This window comes from Parambassis ranga, chromosome 2, assembly GCF_900634625.1.
Source record: "Parambassis ranga chromosome 2, fParRan2.1, whole genome shotgun sequence".
Classification (NCBI taxonomy): Eukaryota; Metazoa; Chordata; class Actinopteri; family Ambassidae; genus Parambassis; species Parambassis ranga.
This window is the reverse complement of record NC_041023.1, coordinates 39397454-39414110: the sequence shown is the minus strand read 5'-3', so window position 1 is coordinate 39414110 and position 16657 is coordinate 39397454. Positions and strand designations below refer to the sequence as shown.

The window sequence follows — 16657 nt, the reverse complement described above, 5'->3', positions numbered from 1 at the left end:
GTATTCCTTTATCTTCAGTGTAAGCAAACATATTTACATCTGTAAGTCGCATGGAGGACTTGTTGGATATTGACCTCATAACCTCATAACCAAAATTTCAGTCCTTAATTGAAACCAGCATTGTTGTGAGACAGCAAACTGTTTCCCTGAGCGCTGAGTATGTTGATGTGAATCAGCAAATCAATGCAGAGACTTCTAAGAATTGAATAGAAGAATTCTAGGTGTAAGCAGCCGTAATTTGATGTTTCTTATCCAGAGGATCATTCAGTAAAATACAATGAGAGTACACTGAAACTGTGCTTTTTCCCCACTTAATATTCCTTTGTGAGAAGCTGATCTTAACAAGTAGCAAACTCTGACCTCACTGACCCACTGCAAACTCATCTATTACCAATCATTTAGCAGCAGTTTTGTTTTCTGAGATCTCATTTTGGAATGATTTTCAACACTTACCCTAATGCTTTGGAGGAGAGGCTAAGTGGGTCTAAAAATAGGCCACACAATGTCAACATTCTGGCGCCCCATAAACAACCTGGATTAAATTAGCCGACCACTGTTTCCTCTCCGAGCCTTTTCTGCACATATGTGAGCAAAAACAGGGTCAGAAAAACATGCAGTGCAGGGGTTTCACATGCTGCAGATACAAATTTTCACTGTGTCAACGTCCTCATACAAAACTGTGCTGTTCTGTACTGTTCTGTTGATAAGATGCCTAACTTTAAAACCAATCACTCCACAAGACCTGCATCCAGTCACTGGCTCCTCTGCTGTAATAGCACCGAGGGTGCTTTCTGATGATTATCTTGTATCATTGTTATTTCAACAACTTCGCAATGGAAAAAAATTTAACTATTATAAGCAATCACGCCCAATATAACTGTCAGATGTTGCTTTTTGTGTAAACCCTTCATCCCCATTCTGTGTTCACCCCTCTCTTCTTTCTCCCTGCTCTCCATCTAGTATCCCTCCTTAAAAAGGCATAGCATGGGACAGGTTGGCCTCTGCGCACACACACTCAGTGGTGTGCATGCAAATGATTTAAAGTGTGATCCCAATCTGGACAAATGTTTGGATTCTAAAGAGATAGTAAGACATAAACTTGCACCTAAAACTGCCGCAGCTGTCTAGTAGCATTATGGGAATATAGGAAACATTGTTTTTATAAGATTTTACTTCACACCCAGCAGTGTGTGTGTGTGTGTTGGGGGGGCATCTAGACATCTCAGACATGTCAGAAAGGAAGGAAAAGAGAGCGTTGGTGCGTGTGTGAGAAAGAAAGAGAGGTGTAGCGCTGCAAGAAAGTGGAACAGAGAATGAAGCTGGAGCTGTTCCCTGTAATAGGAAATGATGGGAGAGCTGTTTGAGGGCCGCAAAGTTTTGACCCTGTGACCGCTCCTAGTCGTGAGAACTGAGTCCCTGGCCATGTGTCCTTAAGACCCACACATCACTCACATGCTGCTGTGCACACACACACACACACACACACACACACACTACACAAAATAAAACATATCAACTTAAGCAGGGAAAAAAACTAAGTCCTCACAAGAAGCAGGAAAATTATCATACCTTTCCACCAGTACATGTGGACTGCTGCCAAATATGCAGCCTATACCCCCCCCACTTAAAATAAGTCTCCCAAGTATGTTTTGGTAAGGATTTCATACGATCCCTGCCCCTTATTCACACTCAGTTTGAAGTCTGTATAAAGAAAAAAGGCCAAACCAGCCCCAATGACAACAACAGTAGGAAGGAAAAACTATCTGTGCACTTCAATGCACCTTTTGTTAGACTTATTTAATCCTTAAAAGATTTTCCCACAAGTACTTGTGTGAAAGTTGTGACCTGTAAGACTAATGCCCAAAAATAATAAAAAGAAATCCAGGTGGGACAGAGGTGTCTGCCTCCCCCTCCCCCCCCCCCCCCTTTTATTACCCATGTGCCCTTGGGCCAGACCAAGAAAATTGCCGTTTGTGGTGCACTCAGTGGTTTGATACTGTGTGGTTTCCAGGTGCAGGGCTCTTCATAAATCCATAAATCTACTAGTTAGGGGTCAGCCTTCACATCTCAGGTCAAGATGTCTGACTAGTAGTTACAGTTCAGAAGCGCATGTGAATGAATATGTGAAGAATTACAACAGATATGTTGCTTCTAATGGGAACAAAATGTTAAGTCTGCTGATTGTTCCCTTAATTGCTCCAGGAGCTGTCAGCCAGACTTCCTAAAATGAAGTGATGGGGGGATTCTGCAATCTATTTTTTCTGAACTGAAATAAAGAGAACTTACTGCTGTATTCCAATTACAAAATAGTAATATTTACACTGCAATGTTTACCTCTGATTTCCACACGACGTAAGCGTGAGAGCTGGACGGCTGTACTTTCCTCTGGAGCCACCTCCGCGGAGAGAACAGCGTGCCGGTGCTTCCAGACGGCGCTGCACCGGGAGCCCTCACCATAAACGGTAAATCCCCGGCGGTATTCCTTTTGGCACGCTTTGCAATATCATAGTCAAAGTGGAAGTTAGAGGATGGAGAAACATCCAGTGGTATGGAAGGAGTGGAGATTGAAGGCGTTATTGGTTCCTTTAGTGTCGGAATCTTGGTGCGTAAAGCCGGCTTCACAGCTAAGCGCTCCGCAGAGGCACCTGCGTCGGCAACTGCAGAAAACTGTGCGCCGCTCACTCCGTCGGTCCCGGTGCCACAGTGTCTTATGATAGCGGTGTCCAGGCTGCGGGTTTGGCGTAGCCTCCGTTTGGTTATGGCTTTGGAGGCAGGAGATGAGCAAGAAAAGACGCTGTTGAGAAGTCCTTGAGCGGCTGACATGGTTTTAGTTTTGGATCTCACATCAGCGCTCCTCTTTCTCCTACTCTTACTCTTCAAACCCCACCACAATACTAAAAGACGAGTTTAGTGTTGCCCCATTAGAGAAAAGCTCCAATCACATAAATTATGAACTGGGAGCCGCTGCATTCGGATGCGTAAAGTGGAGAATCCTCCGTTTCTTTCCTGCTGTGCTCGTCTGCGCGTTGATCATTCCCATACTGGAGAGAAGCGAGAGGACAGTGTGAAAGTGTGTGTGTGTGTGTGCGCGCGCGAGGGGGTGGGGTTCCAAAAAACTTCAGACAAATACTTGCATGGTGTGATTTTTATGAATTATCTGTTTGGTGTTAATTTAGTAGCTAAAACTTATTGCGTAAAAGTCAACTTTGGACCCTTTGGACTACATTTAGAATGTCGTCATTTTATACACACTTACACCACTATGGCAATATAACCAATGAGCAGTTTCTGCACTTTAAAAATGGTAAGATTCTATTTTTAGTAGGCACATTTTCAGAGGTTTAATTGGGTCTTTGCAGACATAATATTCAGACAAGGGCACACAGACAGACATGATTTAGCCAGGGATGAAAATAGAAATATTAATCCGTGTCTCCCATTAATCCACCTGGCTGTCTGGGAATAATAGGCCTATCAGTGAAGCCTGCTGTGTGCTATTATTAGCTAAACAGTAAGTGAGCCAGCGGATTAATAGCCCATGTCTTTCTTTATACACCTGTGTGTGAGAGGCTGATGCCAGACTTTTGTTTACACAAATGCTCATAGAGGAGTTCAGAAACTGTGTGTGTGAGGAGAGTGAGAAAAAAGCGACAGAGCAGATGCATGTGTGGCTCAGTGTGTGAAAGTATGGGAAAAATGAAAAGAGACAGCAGGAGTCGGAAGAGGAGGGTGCCGAGCCAGCTGATAAAGGAGCTTATGAAGCTGCACAGCATGACACACTCACACACATACACACAACACAGCATGACATGACACTGATAACAGCTGAGATAGATTCGACCCTTCTGAAAACAGTCTGAAAGGGGTGAAAAGAATGAGACGTGGACTGTGTGAAAACACAGAAGCTGTGATTATAAGTAAACGTTGTGTTTTGCATTAAAACCAGCAGTGCACTGTGTGCACACTGCTCCTCCATTTGAAGGAAAATGGCCAAAAACAACAAATACAGGCATCAAAAGGTTCCCATCGAACAGATTTTAGAAACTGAACACTTTTAGCAAAGAGAACTGCAGCGCTGGTGGGACATATAATGTGATCATTGACATGATTGTCAAAATATATCAGATGCATTCAGGTTCAGCGGGAAGGAGAGCACATCAGCAGGGGCTGCACATCAACCACTCAGTATTATTTATATGCACACACACACACACACACACACAGAATGTCCATATTTGGTATACAATAGTAGAGATGGTGTTGAAACCATTTCAAGCAAAATGAGTCTTGATTCAGCTACAGCTGCAGTGACGACAGGTTTCCTGTGCCTGGAATCAGTGTGCATTTCATTGTGTGAGTCCAGTGGGGCCTAACTGAAGAAAGGTTACAAGGTCAGAAAAAACAGAAATCAAATTAGTGGCAACGACATATGAAACACTAACAGGGTCTATTTTTATTTGTTAAGAACAACTGGTGTATTTATGATTGTCTAGGTATATTATTTCTGCAAATAATTAAGACTGTGAGTGATTAGAGGGATAAGTAAATATGTCTGCAGATTTACTGTCTGTATCCCTACACTGTACTATATATGTTAAAGCTACCATATTGTTCCAATAGAAGATTTTCTTCTACAGTATTTTGCCTCAGGGAAGAGGCTCAGAATACTGAAACAGCATGTTTTACGCCTCTCAGCTACAAGATGCAGTGCAATTTTTGCATCTGCAAAATTGTAGTTGTGCCAAGAGGTTATTAATAATTTTCAGGTCATAGATTCCTAAATGAATACATGTTTGTCTTTGGTGAGATCCTTTCATGGACAGTGGAGATTGTACATCCTTAGCATGATTACAATATGGATAATCTAATATCAAAGTATTATCATGTGTGAATATTTAGCCTGTATATAGCAAAACTTTTCAATTTTGACCAATGTAAATGGTTTGTGTTTGTATGCTGACATCTGTTGGGCAATTACTAGTATTGCACCATTGGTACGGTGTCCGTGAAAGACCATTTCCGCTTTTCAAAATTCGTTTTTGTGCCTCCTTCAGTGCCCTGTTAATTAGAATTTGCCATTTTGAAATTGTCCTGAGCTGCATTGTTTCTAGCTTGATTTGTTTTTCAACGGATGCACGTGACAAAAATACCTCGCAATAGATTACTTCACTCAAATAACGTATACCACCAGATTACAATTCCTAGCATTGTTGACTTCGGAAAATTACGAGGTGTCGTTGAACGCACCAGCGGGAAGTTTGCACGCATCCCACAACAGCGCCATCCCTCCATCGTCTGTTTTGGTGGGAGATTACTACTCACGCAGGGAAGAGTTCGGCAAGGAAAGGGTTAAGCAGTTTATAAGGTTCAGATCGATGCCACCTCTCCCACACGTCGCCATGAACAAATGAGTTCGCGGGGAATTAAATATCAGTTTCACAAAGGAGAACGAGTCCTGTGCTTTGAACCCGACCCCACCAAGGCTAAAGTGTTGTATGACGCTAAGGTAATGTTATATACAAGCTAACGTAGCCCTTTAGTTTTCACAGTCTGTATAAACGAACCACTTAGACGGGATTGTGTTTGTAAAGCGTTGGGTTGTGAGGGCTGCTTAGGCCACGGAGAAAAACACGATTGTTACCGTTTTCGTGTAAATCGTGCATAGCTTCCGGGTACGTCTGATTTCTATTTGGTTGCGGAAAGTAACCATTTAAATATAAAACACGACTTTTATATCTGGGCAGTTAGCATGCTGCTGAGGAATACCACACAAAAATGATTGATATTTGATTGGGTATTGTAACCTAAGTGTGCACTGGTGACGTTTTAGTGAAGCAGTTATAACTGGGTGGCTATTATACGAATCAGTTTACAACCAAACAGACTAGCCATGCTAACTTGGACGGTGCTGACCACTGGGAAGTCGTTGTTCCTTCGCTAGCTCGTAACAGTGTTATAGGCAATGAACATGTTAGACTATGTGTATTATTTGTGTGCAATATTGTTTATATTACCAGCATTAGCCTGCTGGCTAACGCTAAGGGTGACCTATTATTCTAGCTACTCTAGGCTAGCTAGCGGTTAGCATTCATGCTGCAGAGATGCATGTTTGGGGCGTTGTTTTTGTAGTTATGGTACGATGTAAAATATCAGCTTTTGGCAATATTCTATTGCAGTGTGGCTTTATTTTTTGGATCTATAAACTATTAAAAACACGCTTTGTTGACTATGAACCTGCAAGCACGATTTTAGGTTGCTTAGCTTCACTATAGCTGCATAATTACTGGTAATGAGTAGAATTTAGTTAGACTGGCTAAAATTTTGTAAGATCTTTATTTGCAACAGCTGCATAAGTGCAGTAAAGTCCTAACCAATTAATATAATCTCCTTTATATTTATAATGTCTTTGAGGAAAATATTTACTTTTTGTGTGTCACCTTACAGGTCCTTGATGTTTTGATAGGTTCAGATGACCATGGAAGACGAATCCCAAAGTACCTGATTCACTTCAATGGTTGGAACAGAAGGTACAGACTCACGTGATCTCATTGTATCATATTTAAATAGTGTGTAAATTTACAAATTGTTGTGTTTTTATGTTTATGTTTGTTATGTTTATGTTTTATCATGAATGCATTGTTTATATGTCTTTGTTTGTGTAGCTGGGATCGTTGGGCTGCAGAGGATCATGTCCTAAGGGACACTGAGGAAAATCGTAAATTGCAACGTAAACTGGCTCGCAAAGCTCTAGGTCGCATGTAAGTACACATTATAATCATGCATGTAATACAGACTTAAGTCTGGTGCACTGTTTGTTTTAGTTTTGTTCTGTCTTTAGACTGCTGCTGATGCAGATGTTTTTTTCCTCCCCCTCTGTAACAGGAAGAGAAAGGGATGGGCGAAGAGACGTCGTCGTCAGTCTGGTACTAAATCTTCTCTGAAGACTCTCCCAAAGGAGGACGACAGTGATGACGGATGTAAGAATCCCCCTGTCTTTTGCTCTAGTTTTCGCTCTGCAATCAATTTAAGCCCTGCCTGTGTCTCTGTCTGTAGGTTTAATTTCCACTTCAGAGAGCAGTGACGGAGACGATTCTGATCCAGACTCTTCAAATAGTGGGGAAAGCACCTTCTCTGAAGATATCAACAAAATGGTAAAGTGGCCTTAAGGTTAAACATGTTCAAGATTTTATTAGTCTTACTAGTTTGATCCTCAAAGCTTCTGTAGAATATTCAACTACAGGATGTTGACATTTCTTTCAGAGGGTTGAGCCAGACATTAACATCAAGAGGGAGTGTGAGGAGAAGATTGTCCATGTTGACATTAGCATCCCTGATATTCTGAAGAAGAAGCTGGAAGATGACTGCTTTTACATCAACAAGAGGAAGAAGGTACATGCTGTAGATACAAAACTTTCTGGTTTTCTGGTTAAAGAATTTTTGTCTGTAATTGACAGCATATTTTTCTCTCGTAGCTTGTGATGGTTCCCTGCCAGACAAATGTTGTGCATGTCCTGGAATCTTATGTCAAACACTTTGCTATCAACAAAGCCTTCATGGCCAATGAGAGGTACAGACGTCAACAGAACACCACGCAGAACAGCAGTCCACAGCCAGTTCCTCCGGAGAAGAGGTGAGACTTCATACCTTTGAACAGAGCAACAAATAAGGCAATAGGAGTGTACTTGTATTCATTGTTTTCTCTGTTTTAAGTGAGGAACTGTGTAAGGAAATGGTTGATGGCTTAAGGATCACTTTTGACTTCACCTTACCCATGGTCCTCCTCTACCCATCTGAACAAGCTCAGTTCAAAAAGGTCAGCTCCTCCAGGCTCTTTCTAGCCATGAATGAAGGGTCCCCAAGCTCCAGCAAGTAAGTGTGCCACAATAAATCATTCTATTTGAGATATCTAAAACTTGGTTTGGCTATAAGTCTTTTTCTTTTCCCTTCAAGCACTCAGCGAGAGCGCAGCCCAAGCCCACTGGGGCACAACCCCCCAACCCCCCAGTCTACTGACAGCCAGCCAGCTCTGAGTGACGTATCTGCCACTACACCCACCGCCCCAGCACCGACTCCAAAGCGCCGGCGCCACCCTGATATGGACTGTATCTCTTTCCAGTCACAGTCACTCAGGCGCTCCACCAGAAGCACGTCTGGAGGTGACCGAACAGCTGAAGGAAGCAGTGGAGGTATCATTGCCTAGAGCTGTCCAGATAGTTGATTAAGCAGTGTGAAAAAGAATTAGGTTTATAAATGCGTATTTCGATCTAGGTGGAGGAAGTGCCACAGCATCCCCGCAGCTCAAGCGGCGCTTGGTCGACACCTCATCACAGCCCAAGTTGTTCCTTAACCTCGATCGAAGTAAGCCTACACACTATTAAAAAGCACTGTAATCTGAAATGTTGGCATTTTAAACCACCAGCCCCACTTTATTTTTTTCATGTAATGATATGTCTAGCCCAAAAGATGGCAGTATTCTCCTTTTTTTGTCTTCCTATCTCCCCTGAAAATATGAAAAACTTGATCTGTCTCTTCCTCATCTGTCTGTTTTTCCCTTCCCTTCTTCTACCAGAAACTCCTGTCCACAGTGGCTCTTCTTCCCCCCTCCCCTTGACGCCGAGCAAAGAGCGATGTGGGCCTTTCTATGGCCTGGAGAGTCGAAGGAACAACGAGCTTAATGAGGTGATGAAACACTGTGTGATGAGCGTACTATTACTTACAAGCAAAGACGGTGTCCTGCTCAAGGACTGTAAGATAGTTGCATAAATGGTTTCATTGCTGAGAGATGATTTAAGCATGGAGGAAATGAGTTTGTCAAAGTCAATCATACAGCTGGATGGAGTTGTGCAAGTGATTAACTTTTCTAACATTTTATTTTGCTCACTTAGGTTTTGAGCTGGAAGTTGACTCCTGATAACTACCCCCTGAGCGACCAGCCTCCTCCACCATCCTACCTGTATGGTGCACAGCACCTCCTGCGGCTTTTTGGTTGGTTCTCATTCCAGTCGCACATCTGTCAGTAGTATCACTGTTATTCACTTAACACTCCCTCTCATACTCCTCTTTAGTGAAGCTTCCTGAGATCCTTGGAAAAATGCAAATCCCTGAAAGGAATCTTCGAGCCCTGATCAAACATCTGGAACTTTTTCTCAGGTATTTGTTTTCAAATCAAATGTATAAGTCTAAGGAGTAATTTTAATTAAGAGAGGTTAAGGAGACAAACTACTTATTTCAAGGTTTGCCACACTGTGCAGTTGGAGGAGTTCCAATCCTCAAACCACTCAGGCCTAAAGGCTTCAAGTCTCCTCACTAAAACATTCAAGCATAAAATTGAAATCTCAACTCATCCTTTAACAAATGGGGTTTGCTGTCAGGTGGATAGAAAACTGTGATATAACTTAAAATAATAATAATCATTAAACCGAGGTGCTGCTGCAATGCATTAACAGAACATTGAACAGGAAGTGCTTTGAGTTGACTCGGCATCTCACTAATAACCCACATGGTTCATTAACCAAGTTCTGACCTAGCATTATATCTTGATAGCACCTGTGAGATGAAGACGGGAACAACCTGGAAGCTGTCAACATGTCTATGTCAAATGCATTTGTTCACTGCAGTGAAAGCAAAAGATTTAAAGATGGAGGATGGTTTTTATTAAACGGTAAAATTAGTGATTGAAATTATCAGCACCAACACCAAAACAACAAAGAACGGAAGTCAGTTATTGAGAACATAGAGGGGGAGGTGGAGTGTGAGAGCATGTGTTAGAGGGAGGGAGATGAGTGGGCATTACACAAGCACGGGAGTCTAATCTTTAAATCCTCCCTAGCGATCTTCAGTTCAGCTGGTCCCAAACCTGAGGGATTTAGGTCCTCTCATTCTCTAATCAAACTCATGCAGTACCTCCTTCTGCCACTGAGCAGCACTGTAGAGCAGACATATATTCTGCTCAAATACTGTCACAAGGTGGACATCTAAGTTTGTGAGAAGAGAATGCTGCTTTTCTTTTTTTGTCGTGTGCCTGCAGAAATGTCACCGTCAGCACTGTCAGTGGCTCTGTGTGAATTAAATACCACTACCCTGAGCATTGATGGTTCCTGTTGGCACTTCAGCAGCACTGTAAATAACTGCTGCATCTTCTTTCATAGGATATTATTCTCCAGTACGGCGCAGACAATATCGTTGTTGCAAATGTGGTGCTTGAGGTGCTTAAAAGTAAATTACTTTTTCAATTTCAATCTCCTCTGCTGCGTCAGTCAAACAGGATTGATTGTACTCAATACAGAAAACACTGCCACTGTATGCAATTAATATCCTTCCATAGCTGGAAACGAATTAAAACACAAGTGTCTTTTTGCCTTTTTCACTGTGAAATCAGCCTCATGGCAGATTGTGCCGAGCGGCGCAAACTGATTGATGTCGCTGAGACTGAAGTGCAGTGCATTCTGGGATTTGGCCACAGTTGATCTCTCACTCTCCCTTTCTCTGCAAGAATGATTATGATTAAGTGTGGGTGTGTGCACACTGTATGCTGATTTACAATGTGTATGCCGAAAGCGGCTTGTCTTGTGTTATTACTGATCTAACAGCAATGAAGATTAGCACAAGCTCCCAAAAATATATATAGTGATTAACAAATGTATACGTATATTGTACTTTTTTAATTTAGACTTAATTGCGAACCCATTTTTCTGATGCTCTCCACCTTTATTGTTCCTTTTAGGTTGGGGTGTTTGTTATTCGTTGTCATAGCATTCTTAAGTTCTCCTCTGATGAGGATAATTTGTTTGCATTGAGATTAGGAAGGCCGGTGGAGCTAAGATGAGATGGCAAGATTTAGAGGATTTGGCCGAGTAGCGGATACTAAGAAGATTCCGGATTAGTTTTCCCCGCTACTGATTAGATGGGAGGGGGGGGGGATTTTTCACTCTTTTCCCTCTGTGACTGCTGGTCGGTCACTGTCATGTGCTCAGTCTTTCAGTTGTAGCAATTGGTTGACTGGTGGTGGTATAGGAATGGATGAGGGGGCTTTGTCTGAAATGTATACCCCGGTCAGAGGGCAGAGGTCAAGGGTCTAGGATTTATGTGGAATGAGCACAGGATATCTAGGAAAACCAGAAGCTGATGTGAACTGGAACGTGACATTTGTGTTCCTGTCATTGTTGCATGTAAGCTCATCGTGCTCGTAGGTTATGTTGAATATATAATGTGAACAGAAGATCCCTGAACCTTGTTGCAGTGTATCTCATCAGATTTCCCTTTCTTGTACTTCCTTTTTTCCCTCCCCCGCCCTTTCTCTTAGGTTTTTGGCCGAGTTCCACGATGACTTTTTTCCAGAGTGTGCATATGTGTCTGCATCTGAGGCCCACTACAGCATGAAACAACCGAGGCCGGCTTTCTAAAGAAGATGTGGGATGTTCTCCTCCATCACTTGCCTCTTGTTGGGGCTCTGTGACGTTCCGCTCTGTTGTGTTTTCTTGGACCTCGCCTTTCTCCTGCTTTGGCCTAACATTAATTCTTTTTTTCTGGATCCAGATGCTTCTGACTCCCCACTAACCCAGAGCCTTGCTCTGTTTTTGGTGTCGTCCTGCATGAGTACTGCTTTGCTTCCAAGGAAAGCGCTGTGTGTGTTGGCTACTACTAACCCTCGTTTTTATCACCTGGACATTTTCAAGAGCAGGCTAAAGCTGGAAAGTCCTCCAGCCAAAATGAAACTGCTTTGAAGCAGCCACAATCAGCCCCCATTTTCCTCCTGCTGACTTTGTTGCTCTTCATGGCAGCAGCTAGTGCGCAATATGGCATCCTGTTCATTGAGGGGGGGGGACTGATTAAATAGAAAAGCTGTATTCTTCCTTTGCCTGTCCAATAAACTAATTTTGGAAGCTTTTGGGGAGGCATGCAGGTTTGACTTGGAGGCTTGCACCTCTTAAGTAGTGACTTCCTGTGAGCGCCTCCCACGCTGTGCTGCCTTTGACCTTCGGGATATGATCGCTCTAAAGCTACAGGACTTGCTCTGTCTATCCTGGAGATTTGTCTGGGCAGTTCCGGTTTACTGACTGGTCAAGAACTCTGTTTCAGGAAGTTTTTCTTTCTCATCTATTTGTCTCTTTCAGTGTTGTCCTGTCCTGTCCCTAAATGTCTGCTTAATTCTGTTGTTTGTTGTTCTACTTTTCAAGCTGCTGTTGTGCACAGCATATTTCAGCTATTGTCCAGAAATAAACAATTACCGTAAATTTCAGATCAATTTGATTTGGACTACATTGCCGTTTTATGACCTAAATGTATATATATTTCAGTTCTGCAAATGTAAATAAATACAGAACATCAGTATATGTAAATTCTTTTTTCTTTGCACACCACAGAATCACACTCAAAAATCACATTTTATGTTCCTGTTTGTTTAAATAGGATTTATCTAGGTAGCCATTTTGTGTGTTTGGATTTCACCCTGTTCATAGTTTAAATAAAGTATTTTTTTTTCTAAAGTTGTCAACTCATTTGGGCACCACTGATTCTGTCATCAGTATATTTTCAGGTTATATACCCTTCATAAAACAGCAAGTTATTTCACAGCGGAGAAACAATTCTAATCGGTCAGTTGCTTTTGTAAGAAAATAGGAAAAGGAAGTTTCTTCTTTTATACTTAAGTACTGAGTCTTAGCTGTCTGCAGAACTATGCTATTAGTTGACTTAGTGTACCCATGGGGAAAGTGGCTAACCGGGCCTTCCCTAAATCAGCGTTCTGATGGGTTTTAGTGGTGAACCTTAATTGTATTTGGACTGGGTCAGGCTTCTAATGAACAGCTTATCAGTGCAACCCAAGACAGCACTTTCTTTCCTGCTGCTATCATGTAGCCACAGAAGCCACCAGTTCAAGCCTCTCCATGCATCTCGAATCGATTTCCCATCCCACGCCGTCTCTATCAACTTACCACATGATTCAATTGTTGGTGGTGGAAAAATGGGATGTAATGAGATGTGAGCTATCACCTCCTAAGTGCTGCTGCCCGCACCTTTCACCTGCCGCGCCTCTTCTTTTGTTTGTGTTGGGTGCTTCCATCTGCAGTGGTGGTTTCCTCTCTTTCAGTCCCATTCTGCAGTCTCTTGTCTTTTATTCCCTGAGTACCTTTGTTTTTCTGCTGTCTTTTGTCTAATGTTGCTTTAGATTAGTCTTTTGTCTTACTTTTAGAGACTCGATGCCTAACTGAGACAGGAGAGAACAGAGTGCACAGGCACATCTCTTACCCATTCATTTATCTAATTTGGAAGTGTTTTCTGCTTTCCTTGCTCTCTTTTTTATCCATTCCAAGCTCATGTCTTATCAAGACATCCTGAGACGCATTCATCGTCTCACCCATCTCCACCCGAGCCTCAGCATTTTCTCTTTCCAATTTCATTCTTGCACCATGGACCTCGGACCTGAATTTCAAGAGGAAAGAGAGGACACAAGTCCCTCTGCCTCTACTGACTCTTCTTGGACATCTTTTGACATCAGCACTGACCTCACATCAGTCAGCTCGGACCAGGTGTCGACTCCTGTTGCACCCCATGGTGGCTTGAAACAGCTCGAGGACCAACATATGAAGACGTCTTCTTTAGGGCAGCGAAGCGAGTTTGTATGGAGGGAGACGTCTTTTCTTGGGAATGATGAGTAAGTTTAACATTAACTTGGATGTGAATTCTGCTCCTGTAAAATATGTAGTTGTGCATGCTGTTTCCAAACTTATGGTATTGTTAACCTGCTGGCAGAGGATGATGAATGATCACACAGTTGCTGAGATTTCCAGCTGACAGTGACAATGATTATCTGTTTCATCTGCTTTTAATCACAAGTGTTTCTGTAATGGGAGTCTTAACTCTCAGTCGCAGACCTGCAGGAACAGATAAAACAAGCCCTGCATTAGTTTAGATAGAAACCATAAATCACCACTGCTCCTTGAATTCTTCAGAGAATCCCTGGCAGGTGGGAAAACCTGGGGTGTTGTTCATCAAGCCTTTATTTCCTTCCTTCCACTCTCCCTCAGCCATGGACCTGATATGTAAAATAACCAAGTCTGAACACACCTACTGTGTTGTTAGCTAGGCATGTACAAATCATTCTTCTATAGTTAACCTATAAAAAAGGCGCTTTTTTGACATTTAAGGAGGCAAATTTTTTTTATGTTTATGACATTAAAAATGTGCTCGACAGCTCCAAGGCAGGGTGATAGTGAAGACCCTTTACTCCCTGTGCTGTTTTCCTGTGCAGTGTGCTGTATTTAAAGTTTAAAAAGGTTACAGCGGTCAGTGCACTTAAAGCCCATTGGCTGGTGCATTTAGGGAAGCTTAGCAGTGATTGGACCATCTGGAAGAAGATGGGATCTCTCGAACAAGTATAAAATAATGACATTATTACATTTACTAAGCACAAATGGCTGTTATTCAACCCCGATTTTTGCCCAATTTTTCTCTGAGCAAAACAAAATCACATCTCCAGATGTTAAAATAGGGAGGGAGGGAGGAAGGGAGGGACAAAAAATGGGAGGTGGTCTGATGATAGTCACACTATTACATGAGACAGAGATAAAGTAAAGAAAGACAGAATGAGAGCACTTTGCCCCAATCTCCCAGCAACTCTGACTCTCATCCTCCATGTTCTTGCATTCCAACTTCTGTTTGTCACCCCACCCACTCTGACTGACCCACAGCTGTTTTGCTGCAGTTGTGGTTATTGTTTGTGAGGGAAGCTGCCCCTCTGCTGGTGGCAGCCTGAGGATTAGGCTACAGTTGGGCAGAGAGGCATAGCAGGATGGCACACTGAGCCATGAGGTAAGACACAATATAGTGTTTATTTGTCTCATGAATGTAAATAGAGAGCTTTGCTTAGAATGCACAGGATTCGGGTAGCTGTATATGTCTGTGTGGATCAGACAATTGATTTTTCATAATTATACCTCAGCAGTTAATTTCATTCATTCTTTTAGTTTTCCTACATATATCACAGAACAGATAGAGAAACATCACAGTATGTCTCCATCAGTGCACTTTATGCCTCATTTCATCTGTGGAGAAGCTTTAGGTTTCTGGAGAATTTGGGAAAAAGTTGTTTCTGTGGCTCCGGGCAGGCACGCTGTGTCTGGCAGACAGACATTTTCACAGTTGGGTGGAGGCGGTATGATTGGAGCCGTCCCACTTATCTTACTGTAGTAAACTGCATTTCCTACTTCTTTCAGGCTTTGTGGTTTTGACTTTTTTTGTGGAGGATTTAAAGGATTTGAAGCTGTGGACTGTGGACTTTTGCAACATTTTCAGGTGTGCATGGACGTCACAGCCTCATACGTCAGATAATAATGGCAAAAAGTGCCAAAGTGTAAGTCTGCTCTTACCTAATCATGTGATGTTCCGGGGCAGTTGTTGTTATTAAGTCTCATCATCCAAGCACACGCGATAATGGCATGTGTCAAATATTGATGTTTTAATATCACCCTTTGCTTACACCAAGGGTTCAATATTGTATTGATCAGATGTGATGCAGTCCAGCGACAAAACAAAGGTGCAAAAAGCATCCGTTCGAATACTTCATAAACACAAGCTCACAGTTGAAATGTATGACAACAACAACATCTGAGTTTAAAATTCCGACTTTTGATCTGACCTCCTTAAACCACCAGAATCTGGAAGCAGAGCTGAATGTTTGTGGAATACAAACTTACAAATCGTCATCTGCTCCCCGATGACAAGCAACATAATACTACATAAAATGGCATTCATGGCTGTAAATGGATTAACAGAAAATAAATTGCCTTTACTTAGGAGACTCTTTCACTTGCTTTTCTCAGTAAACAGACAGGGTTACATAAAGTCTATAAAGCCTCCAGATGGACACGACTGAGGTCCAGTCATTTGGCCAGGAGTCATTTTCAGCATAACATGCACACACACACATACACACACCTGTATTGTGTTTTAGGACATTTAGGAGCTTATTCTCCCTTAAATCCATATCTGCGTGCTCATCTTTGCCTCTGCCTAACATTAATTTTTAAATCCTTGCCTTTGATGCAGAGTAAGTGCATTTCTACTTTTAGGTGTATCTGTAGTGGTGGTCGAGGAGACGCCTCCATATCTGCAGTGGAAATTGCTAGCACGCTGAAATCTGATCTCTATCGACTTCATATCTGTGTCAGCAGATATTTCAGTCTAACCTTAATGTTTTATCATGCTGTAGATAAAACCACACAGGAGTCACAGCCATGTAGTCACGTCCCTGTAAACATAGCTATAGATAGTCTTGGCCAACCATCAGTACCAGGTGGCATCTCAAGGGGTGGCAAATGGAGCTGAAAAGAGCAGGGGCAGCAAATAATGATCATCAATAATCATTAAAAATGCTATCTTGTCTTCAAATTCAACCTTAACCTGCTTTCAGTTTGATTATAATATATATATTCATGTGCATTTTGTTACACAAAGACATTGACATATACAAAAGCCAGACCCAGCTGTCAAAAGAATGATAGACCCACCCAGCAAAGGGTGACTGTGGAGGACGTCAGACTGTAAATCAGCAGCACTTCCAGCCTGATGTTGTAAAGTTGAGTGCTTGAGAAATAAATCAACTGAGATATCAAAGCAGTGCTTGTAGTCACAGATGTTTTATTAAATTAAGCCAGCAATG

The 16657-nt window shown here is 42.2% G+C and overlaps 2 protein-coding genes across 3 annotated transcripts in view; one reads left to right on the top strand and one right to left on the bottom strand.

The window, feature by feature from the left end:
• Positions 1-3030, bottom strand: part of LOC114427341 (rho GTPase-activating protein 6-like) — a 43479-nt gene extending 40449 nt beyond the window's left edge. For both annotated transcript variants that reach the window (XM_028395359.1, XM_028395367.1), the window contains exon 1: positions 2335-3030. In XM_028395359.1, the coding sequence (XP_028251160.1) occupies positions 2335-2823 (489 nt within the window). In that variant the 5' untranslated portion in view covers positions 2824-3030. The remainder of the gene's footprint in view (positions 1-2334) is intronic.
• A 2240-nt stretch (positions 3031-5270) lies between these two features.
• Positions 5271-12332, top strand: LOC114432472 (male-specific lethal 3 homolog). The gene is made up of 14 exons (XM_028400501.1): positions 5271-5506; positions 6445-6527; positions 6663-6758; positions 6883-6977; positions 7054-7151; positions 7261-7389; positions 7473-7630; positions 7711-7869; positions 7951-8186; positions 8269-8358; positions 8570-8679; positions 8886-8985; positions 9066-9150; positions 11303-12332. Exons 1-14 carry the CDS (start codon positions 5408-5410, stop codon positions 11400-11402), a joined length of 1638 nt encoding a protein of 545 aa, XP_028256302.1. The 5' UTR covers positions 5271-5407; the 3' UTR covers positions 11403-12332.
• Positions 12333-16657: the final 4325 nt, after the last annotated feature.

Bases quoted from the DNA above. Each gene is read 5' to 3' on its own strand.
- LOC114432472 (XM_028400501.1), top strand. From the start codon at position 5,408: ATGAGTTCGCGGGGAATTAAATATCAGTTTCACAAAGGAGAACGAGTC. The intron at 5,507-6,444 runs GTAATGTTATAT...GTCACCTTACAG, and splicing joins AAGTGTTGTATGACGCTAAG to GTCCTTGATGTTTTGATAGG. The intron at 9,151-11,302 runs GTATTTGTTTTC...CCTTTCTCTTAG, and splicing joins CATCTGGAACTTTTTCTCAG to GTTTTTGGCCGAGTTCCACG.